General features: G+C 54.0%; 1 protein-coding gene across 1 annotated transcript; it reads right to left on the minus strand.

Annotated features, from left to right (window-relative positions):
- Positions 1–2,057: 2,057 nt before the first annotated feature.
- On the minus strand, positions 2,058–15,196 carry SLC39A3 (solute carrier family 39 member 3). The gene is made up of 3 exons (XM_049876334.1): positions 15,092–15,196; positions 10,645–10,976; positions 2,058–3,050 (listed from the first exon to the last, which is right to left on the minus strand). The coding sequence occupies exons 2-3, from the start codon at positions 10,852–10,854 to the stop codon at positions 2,310–2,312; spliced, it is 951 nt and encodes a 316-aa protein (XP_049732291.1). The 5' UTR covers positions 10,855–10,976; positions 15,092–15,196; the 3' UTR covers positions 2,058–2,309.
- Between the last annotated feature and the right edge of the window lie 4,542 nt (positions 15,197–19,738).

Genomic DNA, 19,738 nt, shown 5'->3' on the forward strand with positions numbered 1-19,738 from the left:
CCGAGACCCGCTCACAGCCGGGGCAAAGGCCAGGCTGGTGGAAGCTGCTGGTACTTGGGCAGAGTGGAGGGGTGGCAGGGCGGAGGCATAAGCTTGGTGTTTGGGGTGCGAGTGGCATTCCCACACCCACAGGTCGCTCTCAGGCACAGGGGTGGGGTTCAGAGGTGGGTTCCTTGACAAAGATTCAGATGTAAGTTTCCAGAAACCAGCCTGATCCTTCTCATGGTGACGGGGCTAGAGATATGGGGGCCCCTGGAAGTTTGGGTTTGAAGTCCAGTTTATTTACAACGGAGGCAGTGAAGGGAAGCAGTCGCGACCTCTCAGAAGGAACAACAAAGGAGGCCGCAAAGTTTCAAAGGTCTCTTCTTCTGGTGCCTGACAGGGCTGAGCGGGCGGAACAGGCAGGCCGAAAAGCACCCACCCAAGGAGCAGCAATTCCTAGCTGGCCCCGGAGCCACCAAAAGGGCCCTGGTAGCACCGTAGTTAAAGTACACAGCTGCTAACTGAAAGGTCGGCAGTTCAAACCCACCAGCCTCCCCACAGGAGAAAGACGTAGCAGTCGGCTTCCGTAAATATTACAGCCTTGGAAACCCTATGAGGCTGTTCTTCTGTGTCCTACAGGGTCGCTATGAGTTGGAATCGACTCAGTGGCAACAGGAACCCTCAAGGAGTCCCCAGCTGGCACGAACGGTGAACGCGCTCAGCTGCTAATCAAAAGGTTGAAAGTTTGAGTCCACTCAGCGGCGGAAGAAAGGCCTGGTGATCAACGTCCGAAAACCCAGCCACTGAAAACCCACAGAGCTCAAGTCTGCTGTGACACACGTGGGGTTGCGGTGAGCCAGGGTCTGGTCCTGGAACTCCCAACAGTGAGCCGGGAGGACGGGAACTACCAACAGCAACCCGGGAGGACGGGAGCCTCTGCTTGTTGAGAAGCATATGGGGTCCCACTCTGCTTGGCCCCGCTGGTGTGGGTAAGGTGTGCGGGGGCCAGGAGGGAACCCAGGATGCTAGAAAGGGGAGCAAGGGCCCTCCCACCCTCCAGCTGAGGAGGGTCGGTGAAGCAGGAGTGGTAGGCATGAGCAGGTCCTTGGGGCTGGGGAAACCTGCCCAGCCTGCTGCCTGCTCCCTTCCTGCTCCAGGAGTGGAGGGGGTGGCTCGGAGGCAGGCAGAGCAGGAGGCCTGAAGAGAAGCAGCTCCCCAGACACCAGCCAGGGTTACCTCGACACCAGCGGGGTTACCGCGACAACAGGCAGGTAATTAGAGTGGTTGCCATGAGGCAGCCAGAGCAGAGGGCCCCCAGTCTGGCCATCCCCTGCGTGGCTCCCACGATCTTGTACCTTTGGAGCAGGCGTCTGAGGTCTGTACTGGTTGGGCAGTTGGTGGGGATCACACAGTGGGGCCCCATCCCTCTGGGGTACCTGGGCGTGCAGAGCCTCAGAACCCACAGCTAAGCCTCTTCCAGCCTCACTCGGGCATCATCTAGGGTCCCGGGCCTCAATCTCTCGGGAAAAACCATGACACTAGACAGCCACTCCCCAGCCTAGCGGTCCTCGGGGACTGGCCGGCCTCTGGCCCTGGTCCCACATCAAGAGAAGCTTCCCCGTTCCAGGGGGGCCCCACCAGAAGGGAGGAGGGGTGCTCCTGAGTAGCAGCAGGAGATAAGCAGGGGGAGAGGCCCTGGCCCTCCCCGCGCCCTGCAGGTACAGTCTGGGGTGGCAGGACGCATAAGGCCGGCCTATGGGATTGCAGAATGGACCTACAGGGTGGGTGAGGGGCTCCTTCTGGAAACCACCCAGGAGTCCCACAGCAGCTGACAGAAACTCAGATGAACCCCACCACAGCACCCCAATGTTCTTTAGGACTGACAAGGCCTGGGGGTGAGCAGGGGGCAGAAAACAGGGACTCCCCCAGGCGGGGGGTCCAGCAGCTGACACAGCGCCACTCAAACTTGGGCACAGGCAGGATGGCTAGGGGTCCTTGTGCACAGGCAGGGGTGTGTGAGGACGAGGAGGGCAGTCCCCAGCGCTTACCTTGACTCCCGCCCCAGCCCCCACCTCCCAGTACCCCCCACCCCTGTTAACGTGGTCACACAGGATGGGCTGACACTTTTGAGAGAAGTATTTTTAAACGTAGTAGCAGTGCCCTGAGGCTCAGGATGAGGGGTCTGAGGAGCCCCCTGGTCCAGGGGGCCCCCCCGGGCGCAGGGCATGGCACCCGGGCCGAGTGTGCCCACCCCGTGGGAGGAGGGCAGCCTAGGGCCTAGGGTCTGACTGGGCGGCGGCGGCAGCAGTGGTGGCGACCGAGGACGCTCACCAGTTGAGGAAACCCATCACGGCCAGGACCGCATAGCCCAGCACCAGGAAGAGCACCTTGAGCAGCCGGTCGCTCTTCTCCTCCAGCTCCTTGGCCAGGATCTCGAAGAAGGTGACGAAAAGAAAAGTGCCGCCTGCCAGGCCCTGCAGCAGCACCGAGGCCACGCTGCTGGGCACGCCCTGAGCACTCTCGATGCCCAGGCCAGCGCCGATGCCCACCGGGATCATGGCGCTCACCGTGACTGCCAGCTTGGCGGCATCCCGCAGCGGCATGGCACTCCGGGCCATGCTGATGCCCAGGGCCACGGCCACCAGTGTCTCGTGGATGGCCACGCCCACGAAGAGGCTGACTACCTTCTCGCCTTCCTCCTGCAGGCCCAGCGCCAGGCCCTCGAAGATGGAGTGGGCCGAGAGTGCGAAGACCAGGCTGAGCAGGCGCAGTGGGCTGGACCGGGACAGCTCCTGGACGCTCAGGCCGTGGCTGTGGGCATGGGGGGCGGGCTCGGCGTACAGCGCGTGCCCCCGACCACTGCCCATGAAGGGGCTCTCGTACTCAGAGTCACTGCCTGCGTCCGAGCCGGCGTTGAAGGTCTCCAGGTCGATGAAAGATGGCTTCTCCTTGCGGAAGGTCAGGATGAGCTGCTCCAGGAAGACCGTCATGAAGAAGCCCAGCATCATGATGGTCTCGGCCAGTGGGTAGTTGGTGCTGATGTGGCCCAGGCTCAGAACCTTCTGGAGCTGGGGCAGGTGACACGTGGGAAAGAGGTTCAGAGGCAAAGACCACAATAGGATTTGTCAAACTTGAACGGTTCAGTTAGCAAAGCTCACAAGTACCCAGTTCACATCCATCCATCCATCCAACAGAATATTACCCAGCTTGGAGCCCTGGTGGCATAATGGTTAAGAGCTCGATGGCTAACCAAAAGGCTGGCAGTTCGAATCCACCAGCTGCTCCTTGGAAACCGTACGGGGCAGTTCTACTCTGTCCTACAGGGTTGCTATGAGTAGGAATAGACTCAACGGCAGCAGGTTTAGGATGCCCATATTCGTACCAGCACTATTCACAACGGCCAAAAGATGGAAACGACACAAGAGTCCATCAGTGGACGACAGATAAGCACAACATGGTCCATCCGCACAAGGGAATACCACTCGGCTGTAAAGAGAAATGAAGTCTGGGTGCCTGCCACGACAGGGACAATCCCTGACAACATCAGGCTGGGCGAAGGAAGTCCGCCACAAAAGGACAAGCACTGTATGATCTCACTCATACACAACGAGCAAATACACAGAAACCGAAGATGATCAGTGGCTGCCGGGGCAAGAGGGAGGGGAAAGGTTCGGCTGAGGGGCGCAGAACTTATGCCCATGGCGGCGGAACAATCCGGAGAAGGACAGTGACAGTGGTCGTACAGCTTGAGGAATGGAGTCAATGCCACTGACTTGTACATGCGGATATCGTGGGATTGGTAAAGGTTTCACTGTGCATATTTGTACCACAATAAAAAAAAAGAAAGAGAGAGAGAGAGAAATACTCAATTCACATGAGAGGTTTGATGGATGACAAAAAAGCCAACGACGAAGGAGATCAGGAAGTCTCGTGTTACACTGAGCACGTTAACCAAAGGAGTTTCCGATCCTGTCCTGGGCTGAACTGTGGCCTCCAAAACCTACGTCTGCCTGGAAGCTGGAATGTGGCCTTGGTCAGAATCGGGGTCTTTGCAGTGGTCAGGAAGTGAAGGCGCTCCTTCTGGATGGTTTTAAAAAACACCAAACCCGTTGCTGTCCAGTCAATTCCTACTCGTAGCGACCCTACAGGACAGAGTAGAACTGTCCCACAGGGTTTCCAAGGAGCGCTTGGTGGATTTGAACTGCCAACCTTTTGGTTCGGTTAGCAGCCAACCTCTTAACCACTGGGACCCCAGGGCTCCTGAATGATGGTGGGTCCTAAATCCAATGGTGAGTGTCCTTCTAAGAGACAGAACAGAAGACGAGACACAGAGACACAGGGGGCAGATGGCCACGTGAAGACAGAGGCAGAGATGGGGCCACCAGGAGCTGGAAGGGACGAGGAAGTATCCTCCCACACAGCCTTTGGGGGGAGTGCAGCCCTGCTGACACCTTGATCTCGAACTTATGGCCTCCAGAACCGTAAGAGAGTAAACTGATGTTGTTTGAAGGCACCTAGCTCACGGTACTCTCTTGTGGCAGCCCCGAGGGAATCAAAACAAAGACGAAGCTCAGGGGTTCTGAGTGTCAGGTGGTCCCAGACTGTCCAGGACAGTGGCTCCTGTGTGCGCAGTGCTGAGGTGGAAGTAGGGCCTGGAGGGCAGTAGTGGGTGTCTCCCCTGTACCAACTGGAGAGCTTACAAACTGTGTGTGGTCTGGAGATAGTTCGTGGCTGCCAGGCCTGGAACTGGGGGCCGTACACCACGGCTCAGGTCTATGCCCCTTTTTCTGTCCCCTGTGTACCCAACACCCTAGCTGCTTATTCAGCCCTGTTGTCCCTGTGGGGAGTTCCTAGTTGGTGCAAAAGGTGGAAGCATTTCCATTTCCTGCTAACCAAAAGGTTGGAGGTTCGAGTCCACCCAGAGGTGCCTCGGAAGAAAGGCCTGGCAATCTACTTCTGAAAAATCAGCCACTGAAAACCCTGTGAAGCACAATTCTACTGACATATATGGGGTTGCCCTGAGTCAGGGTCAGCCTTATAGCAACTGGTTAATGGCTGTCTGGAGCTCCTCCCACTGCTCTGACCTCCTGGATGAACGGGTCCCACATTCGGCCACCCCCTCAGATCTCTTAGATCAGCGCCAACTAAGGGAACTTTCCGAATGACGACAACATGTTGTATCTCTGCTGACCGGTATGGAAACCATTAAGCCACCTGTGGCCAGTGAGCACTTGCAATGTGGCATTGCGGCTGAGGACGGGCTGCTTCACTTCATTTGGTTTGAATGGATTTGAACTTGAATAGCCCCACATGCACAGCGGCTACCGCAGTGGATGGCACAGCTCGGGCCGCTGTCCACGGGGTGGGAAGGTGGGCTCCTTCCTGGCCCGGGTCAATCTTCCCCCGCCTCGTGGACATGTCTGCACATACCAAGCTCGCTCCAGCCTCAGGGCCTGAGAACACACCGTCGGGAACGTTCCTTCTTCACTTTATCGTGTATGGGTTACTCTCATCCTCCAGGTCTCGGCTTACACGTGATGTACAAAGACTCTGCCCAACCCAGGTGTCCCAGGGCTCACGGCACCCTCTTTCCCATCATCACAGCAGTCACTACAGCCTGCAAACACACACGGAGACAGACACACGGACAGACACACAGACACAGCACACAGAGACACACAGAGACACAGCACACAGAGACACACACGGACAGGCACACAGAGACACACACGGACAGACACACAGACACAGCACACAGAGACAGACACACGGACAGACACAGAGACACAGCACACAGAGACACACACGGACAGACACACAGACACAGCACACAGAGACAGACACACGGACAGACACACAGACACAGCACACAGAGACACACACGGACAGACACACAGACACAGCACACAGAGACAGACACACGGACAGACACACAGACACAGCACACAGAGACACACACGGACAGACACAGAGACACAGCACACAGACACAGCACACAGAGACACACACGGACAGACACAGAGACACAGCACACAGAGACACACACAGACAGACACACAGAGACAGCACACATACACACAGACAGTACACAGAGACATACACAGACACAGAGATACATGCACAGCACACAGAGACACAAAGACACAGAGACACTGCACAGAGACACACAGAGACAAAGATACAGAGGCACATACAGAAAGACACAAACAGGCACACAGCAGCGCACACACACACAGAGACACAGGCACACAGAGACACATGCACAGATACACTGACACGCAGACACGCAGTTACGCTCACATAGACACACACAGACAGACACAGACACACACACGGTGGTTCTCAAGATGGAGGCCCCCCGCGCCCCGGGGCAGCCTCAAGGCTGTGGTTCTCAACGTGGCTGACCACCGAATCACCAGAGGAGCTTTGGGTCACTACTGACGCCTGGGTCCCATGCCCACGGATTCTGAGCTTATTCACCTGGGGCAGAGTTCTCACCCGAGGTGAGGCGACTCTGCCCCCCAGGGGGCACCTGGCAATGACTGGGAACAGCTGTGGGTGTCACAACTGGGGGGTGCTATGGCATCGAGTGGGTAGAGGCCAGGGATGCTGCTCAGCACCTACAGGGCACAGGACGGCCCCTTCCTAGAGGAGGACCCACCCCGTGTCAGCAGACCCTAATGTGTGTGTGTGGTGTGGTATGGTGTGTGGTGTGTCTGTGTACACTTGATGGTTTCCTTCTCCCTCCCTCTAGACCTGCTGTCTACAACCTCTGTGGTTACTGGAGTCGCTACCCCCAGGTGGCCATTCAAATTTAAATTAACTAAAGCGGAAGCAGAATTCCAGATTCGGATTTCCAGCCACAAACACTCAACCACTTGGGACGAGGGGCTCCGTGGTGGACGACGCAGGCGCAGGCGCGCCCCTCTTCACAGGAAGGTCCCCTGGGAGGCACTGGTCTCGAACGTGTGCCGTGACCGCTGGTACCACGTTGGCTTTGATCACCACTGTACACCCAGCACTACACGGTATGGAGTGAGTGCTCAGCACCTATCTGTTCAGGAGCCCTGGGGGTGCAACAGTGAAGTGCTCGACTGCTAACTGAGAGGTTGGTGGTTGGAACCCGCCCAGCGGCTCCTCGGGAGAAAGACCTGGTGATCTGCTCCCGTAAACGTTACAGCCAAGAAAATCCCATGGGCCTGTTCCTCACTCTGTCACACGGGGTCGTCGCAAGTCCGAGCGGACCCAGCAGCACCCAACGACAACGACAACACGCATTTGCTGGAAGGATGCCTCACGAACTCTACTCCTGGAAATCACTGAAAAGAAGTGACAAGCCTCGTGCACAAAGATGTCCCTGCTGTGCTATTTACGGTGGCCAAAGCAAAGAGCCACACACAATGAACAGGCCCCAAAATCCGGGATGTTCCAGTGACAACTGACGCATGGACTGGTGAAATATCACGGCTTTCGGGCGGCCACAAAAAGCCGTGCTTGTGAAGCCAAAGGAACGACATGGGGACGCGTTTCCGGTGTAACAGCGCACACCAAAGAGCAGCTCTGAAAACGGCCCCCACATTTAGACTGCCTCTGTGTTCAGACACGGCTGCTCCCGCGTGGATGAGAAGGGGAGATGTGAGAGCAAATGCCACCAGTTAGGGACCGAGGTCGTGGGAGCACTCGTTTCTTCTTCAGTAACAGAAAGCCTGAAGTATCGGGAACTTGAGTTCCACCCCTGCTCACACCGTACACCGGAATAATCTCCTGCTGGGTCCGATGGTGTCAACCAGGGGGCCCCCCAGCTGCTGTGCCTTTCCCTCCTCTCTCCTCCCCACTCAGCGTGTGGGTTGATGTGGGCAGCATCCTAGAACGCCGCTGTCGAGTCAGTCCTTGACTCATGGTGACCCCACACACAACGGAACAAAGTGCTGCCTGGTCCCGCGCCATCCCCCTGGTCAGCTGTGAACTGGACCGGTGGAATCCGTAAGTTTTCAACGGCTGATTTTTAGAAGTCCCTCGCCAGGCCTTTCTTCCTAGTCCATCTTAGTCTGGAAGCACCGCTGAAGCCTGTTCAGCGTCAGAGCGACGCACAAGCCTCCATGGACAGATGGGTGGTGACTGCGCATGAGGCACACTGGCTGGGAATTGAACCCGGGTCTCTTGGGGGGAAGGTGAGAATTCCACCCCTGAACCACTGCTGCCTCCAGGACTTCAGTAGGTTGGCTAATTAATTATGAATCTTTTCTAAGCTCTCACTCGTGGTCTATTCCCCAAGCAGCATTCAGACTGATTCCTGAAAACTCCATCATGTCACCGGGTGGCGAAATGGTTTGCACTCGGCTGTTAACTCAAGGGTTGGCAGTTCAAACCCACCCAGCGACGCTGTGGAAGAAAGGCCTGGCAATTGTTTCCATAACACTACAACCAGTGAAAACTCGGTGGAGCCCAGTTCTACTCTGACACACGTGGGGTCGCCAGGAGTCCGAGTCGACTCAATGGCAACAGGTTGTAGCCCCATCTGCTTGGGGAGATGGGTGGTAGCCTGTGCAGCCGCCGTCTCCCTGAGCTCACTCACCCCGGCCCCATGATGCTGCCTCTGGCCCTGGGGCCCTGCGTCATGTCAGTATGTTGGCTCAGTGGCCACTTCCACAGATCCCTGTGTCTTGTGCTCCCCAGACCTGCACTCTTGTCCTTCATGGCACTGGTCATTACTGTGCGGTGTCTCCCGCCAGGCCGAGCACTCGAGGGACAGTGGGTGTCACATCTGCTCTTTCCCTGTGAAGCCCCCCGTTACTCAGTAAACGGCAGTGCCAGGAAATGACTCGTTTCCCCACGTCTGACATAATCACTACAGTACTGGGTTTCCCGACCTCAGCACTGTGGACACAGGGGCCGCATCCTTGCCTGGGGTAGGGCGTCCTGTGCACTGTAGGGTGCTGAGCAGCATCCTTGGCCTCCGCCCACTCGATGCCAGTAGCACCCCCCTAGTTGTGACAACCACAAATGTCCCCAGACATGACCAGTATCCCCTGGGGGCAGAATCACACCTCGGTGAGTACCCCTGGGTTAGGGGATTCTACTGACTCCCAGAAGACTCTGAGTCCCATAATCATCTGACCTACTGACGTCCCAGGGTGCTGCCCCCGTTTAAATCCACACAGTGTGGGGAGGAGAGCAGAGGGAAATTACAGGAGCTGGAGGGCCCCCTGGTTTACACCGTCTGACTCAGTGGGAGTTTATTCTGGTGGATGGTGTGAGCAGGGATTGAACTTAATTTTTTTTCCAAATAATTAACTCTTGGCCTTTGGGGCCAGGGAACATGAAGCTTGAAAACATCATGCTGAGTGAAAGAAGCTGGGCATGAAAGGAGAAATACTGTGTGGCCCCAGTTACATGAAATCACCTAGAACAGGCAAACGCACAGGGACAGGAAGTGGATTAGTGGTTACCAGGGGCTGGGGGAGGGGGATGGGCAGTTATACATAAAAAAAGAAAAAAACAACTTTGAGATAACAAATATGTGGTGTTTTTAGAATGATCTTGGAGATCATGGTCCCCAGACCTTCTGTTAGCCCAAGACAGGAACCATTCCTAAAGCCAACTCTTCAGGCAGGGATTGGACTGGACCATGGGATAGACAATGATACTGGTGAAGACTGAGCTTCTTGGATCAAGTAGACACAGGAGACTATGGTGGCAGCTCCTGTCTGAAGGGGAGATGAGAGGGTAGGGAGGGTCAGAAGCTGGCCGGATGGACTCGAACAGACATAGAGGAGGGAAGGAGGGGGCTGTCTCATTAGGCAGAGAGCAATTAGGAGTATATAGCAAGGTGTTTATAAATTTTTGTATGAGAGTCTGACTTGATTTGTAAACTTTCACTTAAAGCACAATAAAAATTAAAAAAAGAATGTGGTGTTTTAAGATGCTTATTCTGATAGGACTTGTTATGCAGTGACAGCTGACAACTACAGGCCTTGAAGGGAGGCCACTCCCGGCAGCCACCCAGGGACAAGTGTTTGTAGCCTAGGGTGGGGGTCTGGTCTGCACATCTATCAGGTAACAAGTGATGAGCCCACTAGCTGGGAACGCCAGGTCTGGTCTGAACCGCTTGCACCAGGTGTTACAGACTGAATTTGTTCCCCCAAAATATGTGTTGTAAATTCTAACCCCTCTACTGGCAGATGCAGTCACATCTGGGAACGGGGTTCCTTTGTTACCTTAATGAGACCATATCAGTGTAGGGTGTGTTTTAAACCCATCACCTTTGAGATATAAAAAGAGCAGACTAGGCCAGAGAAGGGAGCACAAATGGAGGAGGAAATACACCGGCCTGGAGATCACCAAGGAACCAAGGAACAGAAGCTGCAGAGAGACAAGAACCTCCCCCCTGAGCCCACAGAGAGGGAAAGCTTTCCTTAGAGCCAGTGACCTGAACTGGGACTTCTGTGAGAAAATAAGTTTCTATTCACTAAGTCACCCACTTAGGGTATTTCCGTCACAGGAGCGCTAGGAGACACCAGGTAAAGCCCAGAGAGGTGAGGTGACCGACTCAAGTCACAGCAAATTCGTTTCTACTGCTCAGCACCCTTCCATGCCAAGGCCCCCATGGAGCTCAGCGTGCCAACGCCTGCCGCCACGACCCATGACCCAGGGGCCCCTCACCTTTTCCCGCACGGCGGGCAGCAAAGCGTTGAAGCAGGTGGCCAGGAAGACCCCGCCTCCGAAGGTGTTACACAGCGACAGGACCTTCTTGGAGCGGTGGGCCTTCTCGAAGTCCGCCTCGATGATCCTCACGGGGAGCAGGGAGCCAAGCAGCATGAAGAAGAACACCCCCCCCATGCAGAGCACCTTGGCCACTAACAGCTTCATCATGGTGGCGGCCCAGGCTGCTCCGCTCACCGCGGTCGCCAACCATGGGTGGCGGCACACTCCAGGTCCGCGAGGCACTACCGGGTCCCGTCACGCCGCCTTGGGCTCATGCCTCAGTCCAGCAACTGTGAAGGCCGGGGGAAAGCACGTCAGCGGAGGCTGGGCTGGCCGCCCTAGTGACCGCATCTGTCACCCTGGGACGGTGACTGCTGCGTGTCACCTGGGCTCTGCCCAGCTGCCTGGTCAAACACTAGACCACATGCCACTGGGAAGCACGTCCATGTGATCGACATTTAGTCAGACGGCCTGAGGTAAAGCAGATCACCCTTCTGGGCGTGACTTAGGAGCAAAAACGGAGCTTTCCTGAGGGCCGACTCTGCCTTCTGACTGTAGGTATCTTGCCAGAATTCCTCTTTCCCCCACTGCTTGACCTACTGACCTGGGGGTACGAGACTGACGGCATTTCCAGCCCACGGCCTGACCTACAGATTTTAGACTTGCCAGCCCCCCAAATCGTGGGAGCCAATATCTCTAAATCAATCAATCTCTCTCTATATATACGTATCCTTGATGAGGGGGATGTATAAGGAGCCCTTGTGGCACAGTGGTTAAGAGCTTGGCTGCTAACCAAAAGGTCGGCGGTTGGAACCTACCAGCTGCTCTTTGGAAACTCTATGTGGCAGTTCTACTCTGTCCTATAGGATCATTATGAGTTGGAATCAACTTGACAGTACCAGGCCTTGACTATATACCTACATCACCGGCTATCACACACATACACACACACACACGTACACATACAGAGAGAGAGAAAAAATGGGAGGAGGCTACTAGAGGCGCCTAGAGGGAAGGCCTGGTGACTTGGCAGCCACTGGTTTTGGGTTCTGTATACATACACACACGCAGGTATACATATGTTTGGGTGCGGGTGTATACACGGATGTTACTGGTTCTGTTTCCCCAGAGAACCCTGAGACACATCCTCAGTACCTCACTCTGGTACTCCCAGGCTTGGTGCACATCACTGTCCACTACAGAACATTCTAAAGGGCTGCCCTGTCCACCAGCCACAGGGGTCTGTCTACGTTCATTAAAAGTAAATGACAAATTCAGAACCTTAGTCACATCAGCCACATTTCAAGTGTTTAGCAGCCACAGGAGGCTCGTGGTTGAGGAGCCTGGTGGCTGAGGAACGCGATGGCTGAGGAGCGCGGTGGCTGAGGAGCCTGGCGGCTGAGGAGTGCGGCGGCTGAGGAGCCTGGTGGCTGAGGAGCCTGGCGGCTGAGGAGCGCGGCGGCTGAGGAGCCTGGTGGCTGAGGAGCGCGGTGGCTGAGGAGCGCGGTGGCTGAGGAGCGCGGTGGCTGAGGAGCCTGGTGGCTGAGGAGACTGGTGGCTGAGGAGCGTGGTGGCTGAGGAGCGTGGTGACTGAGGAGTGTGGTGGCTGAAGAACCTGGTGGCTGAGGAACGTGGTGGCTGAGGAGACTGGTGGATGAGGAGTGTGGTGGCTGGGGAGACTGGTGGCTGAGGAACCTGGTGGCTGGGGAGACTGGTGGCTGAAGAGCGTGGTGGCTGAGGAACCTGGTGGCCGAGGAGACTGGTGGCTGAGGAACGTGATGGCTGAGGAGCCTGGTGGCTGAGGAGTGTGGTGGCTGAGGAGTGTGGTGGCTGAGGAACCTGGTGGCTCAGGAGACTGGTGGCTCAGGAGCGTGGTGGCTGAGGAGACTGGTGGCTGAGGAGTGTGGTGGCTGAGGAACCTGGTGGCCGAGGAGACTGGTGGCTGAGGAGCCTGGTGGCTGAGGAGACTGGTGGCTGAGGAGCGTGGTGGCTGAGGAGACTGGTGGCTGAGGAGTGTGGTGGCTGAGGGGTGTGGTGACTGAGGAGACTGGTGGCTGAGGAGTGTGGTGGCTGAGGAGTGTGGTGGCTGAAGAACCTGGTGGCTGAGGAACGTGGTGGCTGAGGAGACTGGTGGCTGAGGAGACTGGTGGCTGAAGAGCGTGGTGGCTGAGGAAACTGGTGGCTGAGGAGACTGGTGGCTGAGGAGTGTGGTGGCTGAGGAGTGTGGTGGCTGAGGAGTGTGGTGGCTGAAGAACCTGGTGGCTGAGGAACGTGGTGGCTGAGGAGACTGGTGGCTGAGGAGTGTGGTGGCTGGGGAGACTGGTGGCTGAAGAGCGTGGTGGCTGAGGAGCCTGGTGGCTGAGGAGCCTGGTGGCTGAGGAGTGTGGTGGCTGAGGAACCTGGTGGCTGAGGAGACTGGTGGCTCAGGAGTGTGGTGGCTGAGGAGACTGGTGGCTGAAGAGTGTGGTGGCTGAGGAGTGTGGTGGTTGAGGAGTGTGGTGGCTGAGGAACCTGGTGGCTGAGGAGACTGGTGGCTGAGGAACGTGATGGCTGAGGAGTGTGGTGGCTGAGGAACCTGGTGGCTGAGGAGCGTGGTGGCTGAGGAGACTGGTGGCTGAGGAGTGTGGTGGCTGAGGAGTGTGGTGGCTGAGGAACCTGGTGGCTGAGGAGTGTGGTGGCTGAGGAACCTGGTGGCTGAGGAGACTGGTGGCTCAGGAGTGTGGTGGCTGAGGAGACTGGTGGCTGAGGAGTGTGGTGGCTGAGGAGTATGGTGGCTGAGGAGTGTGGTGGTTGAGGAGTGTGGTGGCTGAGGAACCTGGTGGCTGAGGAGACTGGTGGCTGAGGAACGTGATGGCTGAGGAGTGTGGTGGCTGAGGAACCTGGTGGCTGAGGAGCGTGGTGGCTGAGGAACCTGGTGGCTGAGGAGACTGGTGGCTGAGCAGCCCGGTGGCTGGTCAGCCTGGTGGCTGAGGAGTGTGGTGGCTGAGGAGCCTCGTGACCAAGGAGTGCAGTGGCTGCTGTATCAGGCAATGCAGGGAGGGCATTCCCACTGTTGCAGAACGTTCTATCAGACAGTGCCACTCCAGCGGCTTCCCACTGCCCTTAAATCAAGTCCAACCTCTAACCTGAGACTGTGTGATCCGCTCCTGCTTCATTTCACCCCGCACCGGCTTCTCTGACCTGAGAGTGTACCCAGCTCCTTCCTGCCTTAGGGCCTTTGCACAAGCTGTTCTCTCTGCCTAGAACACTCCCTTCACAGGCATTTCCATGATGTCTCCTTGTCTTTCAGTTTCCTGCCTCTGGGGCCCCTCAGGAGGCCTCGTCTGGCCAACCTGGCTCTAAGCTGTATCCACTGCACCCACCCCAAGTTCTGACACAGAACAGATGTTCAGTAATGTCGGCTGAACAAACGAAGGAGCTGAAGTACATGGACCCTGCCTAGGGCCTCTTTAAAGGACTCAGTGGGCTCAAGTGGAGCAGGCTTTGTCCTGGACCCCTAAAAAACCACCATTATTACTAGGGACCTCGGCTACTCCTCTGTCCTCCTCTCCCCCTGCCCCCAGGGCAGTCTTTCTCATGGCTTTTTCCATCACTTCATTCAGGTCTCAGTTCAGACATCGGGGCTCGGAGAGGGCTCCCCCACTCCCTTCCCTGGCATTGCTTTGCTGTGATTAGTTGCCTTTAAGTGGATTACGACTCACAGCGACCCCAGATGACAGAGGAGAGCTGCTCCATGGGGTTTTCAAAGCTGTCAACTTTGGGAAGGCGCCTCTGGGTGGGTTCGAAGCATTGATTTTTCGGGAGGGTTTAACCATCCGCGCCACCCAGGGGCTTCTGCGTCACGGGGAACCACATGAAGTCGAAAGGTGTCACCCCTCCAGGCTGCGGGGCGCGCGGGGCAGGGAGTCTGTCCTGCTCAGGCCGATTCCCCAGCAGCGCCCAGCGCAGAGCCAGGTACACAGCAGGCGCCCACTACAGACCCGCCGGGTATGTGCCTCTGTAGGTGAGGGTGGTCAGGCCGCTCTCACGCGGGGGCTGACCAGCTGGGCGCGGCGGGCACGGCCTCATTCATTCATTCCTTCAGCATTTATTGAGCGCCTGCTGTGTACCCGGCGCTGCACCGGGCGCCCCGCGGGGCACGGCCGGCCTGTTCCTGCCCCACAGCAGCCAGCTCACGCTCGGCCGAGCCGATGACATAAACCTCGCCAGCAAACGTCCACCCAGCGCGGGAGCCCGGGGCTCGGCTCGTGGCCGGGAGAGGCCGCCGGGCGCCCGGACCGCTCGACACCGCCCGGCCGCCCCGGCCCCGGCCGCCCCGGTCCCGGCCCCCCGGCCACCCCGGCCCCCCGGCCCCCGGCCGCCCCGGTCCCGGCCCCTGGCGGCCCCGGCCCCCGCCGCCACCTACCTCCGCTGCCCCCGCCCGCCAGCCAGCACCGCCCTCCGCTCAACCGCTGCGCGGACACGACCCTGCGGCTGAGACTCTCGGCCGAGCCCGCTCAGAGAGCCGCTTCCGCCCGTCCCGCCCACGCCCTGCCGATTGACCGCCCCGAGCGCCGCGGGCTCAACGCCTTCACCCCATTGGTAGATGAAGCTGCCACTCATCCTGTCGGTGCACCTCCTTTGCCAGCACTGGAAAGTAGCTTCTGCCCTCTGAGCGGCGGGCGCCATAGCAAAGTGGCTCCGGCGGGAAACTGAGTCTCTAAAGGAACGGTTCCTGGAGGGTTGGCTTCCAGAGCTGTCCAAAGGATGCTGGTGCTGAATCCTGCTCGGATTGAGGTTTTCCCATCAGCTGGAAATGATTTCCTGTGGGAGACGGTGCTCCCCCGGGCGTCCTCTCTGCTGACGCCCTACGCGTCGGCTTAGGAAACAGATTAGTCGGTTCGACAAATCTCTGTTGAGTGCCTGTTATATCCCGGGACTTTTTCTGGGTGACCATCTGTGAACAAAGCAAAGATCCCTCTCCTTTTAGAAACCAATCAATAAAAAAAAAAAAATCAATAAAACATAATAAATAAGTGAATCATGTCCAAAGGTGACAAAAAGTGGGAAGGGGGATAAACATACCATTCACGACAGAACAAATACAAGGGGCCGATCACATAGAGAAAGGTCTAGAGAGGATATAAGCCAAACTGGTTACAATGCCATTGGGGAGCAGGGTAAGGATTGACTTTTTATTGTATTTTAAATATTCTTCTAGTGCTTAAAGGTCTTCTAATGAGTATGTGTTATATTTCTCATAGAAAACAGTATATACTCTTGTAGAGTCACCCGTGTTTTTTATTTTGGGGTTATCTATTCTCACTGCTGTGTAGTATTCAATTGTGTGAATATGTGACTGATTTTCCATTCTACAACTGACATTCATTTGGGTAGTGCCTTTGTCTCCACCGCAAAATGGGTGGCTTTAAAGAAGAGAAAGTAGTTGTCTCACACTTCTGGAGGCTAGAAGTCCAAATTCAGGGCATAGGCAGGGCTATGCTCTCTCTAGGGGAAGATCCTTCCTAGATTCTGTCAGTTACGGGTAGCTCTGGGTGTAGTTATGGGAGCCCTGGAAGTCCTCCAAGGGAATCACTGAACCTAGTGGTCTGTTATGGATTGATTGTGTTCCCCAAAAATGTGTGTGTCAACTTGGCTAGGCCATAATTCCCAGTATTGTGTGATTGTCCACCATTTTGTAATCTGATGCGATTATTCTCTGTGTTGTTGAGAGCTACAGCTGCTAACCAAAAGGTTGGCAGTTCAAATCCACCAGCACTCCTTGGAAACTCTATGGGGCAGTTCTACTCTGTCCTATAGGGTGGCTATGAGTCAGAATCGACTGGATGCTGATGGCTTTTTTTAACGATGTTGATGAGGCAGGATTAGTGGCAGTTATGTTAATGAGGCAGGACTCAATCTACAGGATTAGGTTGTAACTTGAGTCAATCTCTTTTGAAATATAAAAGAGAGAAGCGAGCACAGAGGGACCTCCTACCACCAAGAAAGCGGAGTCTGGAGCAGAGTGCGTACATTGGACCCAGAGTCCCTGCATTGAGACACTCGTAGACCAGAGAACGGTTGATGACAAGGGCGTCCCCCAGAACCAACAAAGAAAGAAAGACTTCCTGTCATGGATTGAATGATATCCACCAAAATACGTGCGTATCAACTTGGTTAGCCCATGATTCCCAGTATTCTGTGGTTTTCCTTCATTTTGTGATTATAATTTCGTGATAAAGAGGATTAGGGTGGGATTGTAACACCCTTACCAGGTTACAACCCTGAGCCAATGTAAACGGAGTTTCCCTGGGGTGTGGCCCCAGGGAAAGGGTAGAGATAAAAGGGAAGGGAGGCAAGCCGCAGGTTGAGGACCTCATACCACCAGGAAAGCAACGCTGGGAGCAGGGCGCATCCTTTGGACCTGGGGTCCCTGCGCAAAGAAGCTCCTAGTCTGGGGGAAGATTGATGAGAAGGCTGACAGAGAAACCCTTCCCCTGGAAATGGTGCCCTGAATTTGGACTTTTAGCCTACTTTACCATGAGAAAATAAATTTCTCTTTGTGAAAGCCATCCGCTTGTAGTATTTCTGTTATACCAGCACTAGATGACGAAGACACTTCTCCTGAAGCTTGTGCCCTGAATTCAGACTTCTAGTCTCCTAAATTGTGAGAGAATAAGTTTCTCTTTGTTAAAGTCATACACTTGTGGTGTTTCTGTTAAGACATGTTCATCTTGGGGACCTCTGACACACCTTTGTATTGAAGAGAGCTTGTTTTTGTCTTTTTCATTTTTAGCCATTTTGGTGAATGTATACAAGATGGTTTTAATTTACGTTTGCCTGATGTCCAATGAAATTTAGCCGCTCTTCATTTACTTATTGGCTAATTGCAAACCCTGTTTTTTGAAACACCTTTTAATGTGTTTTGCCCATTTACAAAATTGGGTTACCAGTCTTTTCCTCATTGATTTGCAGGAGTACTTTACATATTATTTTGGTCAAGTACATATTGCAAACACTTTGGCCCACTAAATTGTTCACCTCTGCTCTTTCTTTTAATGGTGTTCTTATCTTAATACAAACCAATTTGTTGATTTTTAAAAACGTTTTGGTTAGGGCCTTTTGTATTCTGTTTAAGAAAATTTTGCCTACATATTCATTCTACATTTCCTTCTAAAAAAAAAATTACGTTTTTTACCTTTCATTGATTTTATTTGTGTAAATTTCAAAAATGGGCAAACCCAATCCATGCCATTAAACGCCAGGATCGTGTTACCCTTTGGAGAGACAGTGAAGGAAGGGGGTACAAGGAGGAAATCGGGGGGCTAGTTGGGTGCTGGAGACATAGGTGTGTTCCCCTTGTAAAAATTCACTGGGTACACAGCTTGACAAAGGTAAACTATGTCACTAAAAAGTACACAAGAAAAAAGGACCTGTTGGTAATTGCTATGACATATATGATCTTGACCCAGAAACACTGATGGTGTAGTGGTTAAGAGCTACAGCTGCTAACCAAAACGTTGGCAGTTTGAATATACCAGGCACTCCTTGGCAACCATATGGGGCAGTTCTACCATGTCCTATAGGGTCGCTATGAGTTGGAATTGACTCCACGGCAATGGGTTTATATGATCTTGAAACAATACCAAAAACAAAGAAAAAATCTAAGTGTGGGTATATACACATTTATGTAGGCATATATGTGATTTTGTTGTTGATATTAGGTGCCATCAAGTTGATTCTGATTTATAGCAACCCTGTGTACAACAGACCAGGACACTGCCCAGTCCTGCGCCATCCTCCCAATCATTGCTATCTTTGAGCGCATTGTTGCAGCCGCTGTGTCAATCCATCTCATTGAGGGTCTTCCTCTTTTTCACTGATCCTCCACTTTACCAAGCATGATGTCCTTCTCCAGGGACTGGTCCCTCCTGATAACATGTCCAAAGTACATGAGAGGAAGTCTCACCATCTTTTAAAGAGCATTCTAGTTGTACTTCTTCCAAGACAGACTTGTTCGTTCTTCTGGCAGCCTATGGTATATTCAATATTCTTTGCCAACACCATAATTGAAAGGCATCAGTTCTTCTTGAGTCTTCCTTATGCATAGGTTTGTATATATGTATGTATATATAGGTGTACACATACGTATATGTATATGCATCTTTGTGACTGTGCACATACATTCATATGTATAATAAAGCACACAAGGGGCACAGTCACAGATACTACTGAGATATAACCAAGCACCTAGTGGGATTGGATTTCTGGGTTTGAAGGATGAGGACTATAGTCTCATAGGACAACTCAGTCAACTGGCATAATCTAATTCATAAAGTTATATTCTATATCCTAGCTTGGTGAGTAGTGTCTGGGTTCTGAAAAGCTTGTGAGTGGTGATCTAAGATAAAACTATTGGTCTCTACTTGTCCGGAGCAAAAGAGAAAGAAGGAAACCAAAGACTCAAGGAAAAACCTAATCTACAGGACAAATAGTCTACACGAACCACGGCCTCATCTACCCTGAGACAAGACGAACTAGATGGTGTCTGGCTACCACTACCGACCATTCTGATTAGGTTCACAATAGATGGACCCTGACAGAATGGGAGAGAGATGTGGAACAGAACCTCAAATTCCTAAAAAAAAAAAAAGACCTACTGGACCGGTTGAGACTCAAGGACTCCCGAGACTATCACCCTGAGACACTCTTCAAACCTTGAACTGAAACCAACGCCTGAGGTCACCTTGTAGCTAAATAACAGACTGGCTCACAAAATAATACCACCCCTAAGAACTGTGCTCCTTTAAAAAATCACCTATATATAGGAGAGCAAACGGTTAACAATTACTTTAAAACAAAGATGAGAATGTAAGGAGGCAGGGAAACTAGATTAATGAAAACAGAACAATCAGAACAGAAATAATGAGAATGTTCACACACTGGGAAGAACATAACCAATGTCACTGAACAACTTGCGCAGAAATGGTTGAACAGGAACCTGAACTGCTGTGTAGAATTTTACCAAAAAAAAAATAAATAAATAAAATATTATCTAAAAATAAATAACGTT

This window comes from Elephas maximus, chromosome 3 (assembly GCF_024166365.1).
Source record: "Elephas maximus indicus isolate mEleMax1 chromosome 3, mEleMax1 primary haplotype, whole genome shotgun sequence".
Lineage (NCBI taxonomy): Eukaryota > Metazoa > Chordata > Mammalia > Proboscidea > Elephantidae > Elephas > Elephas maximus.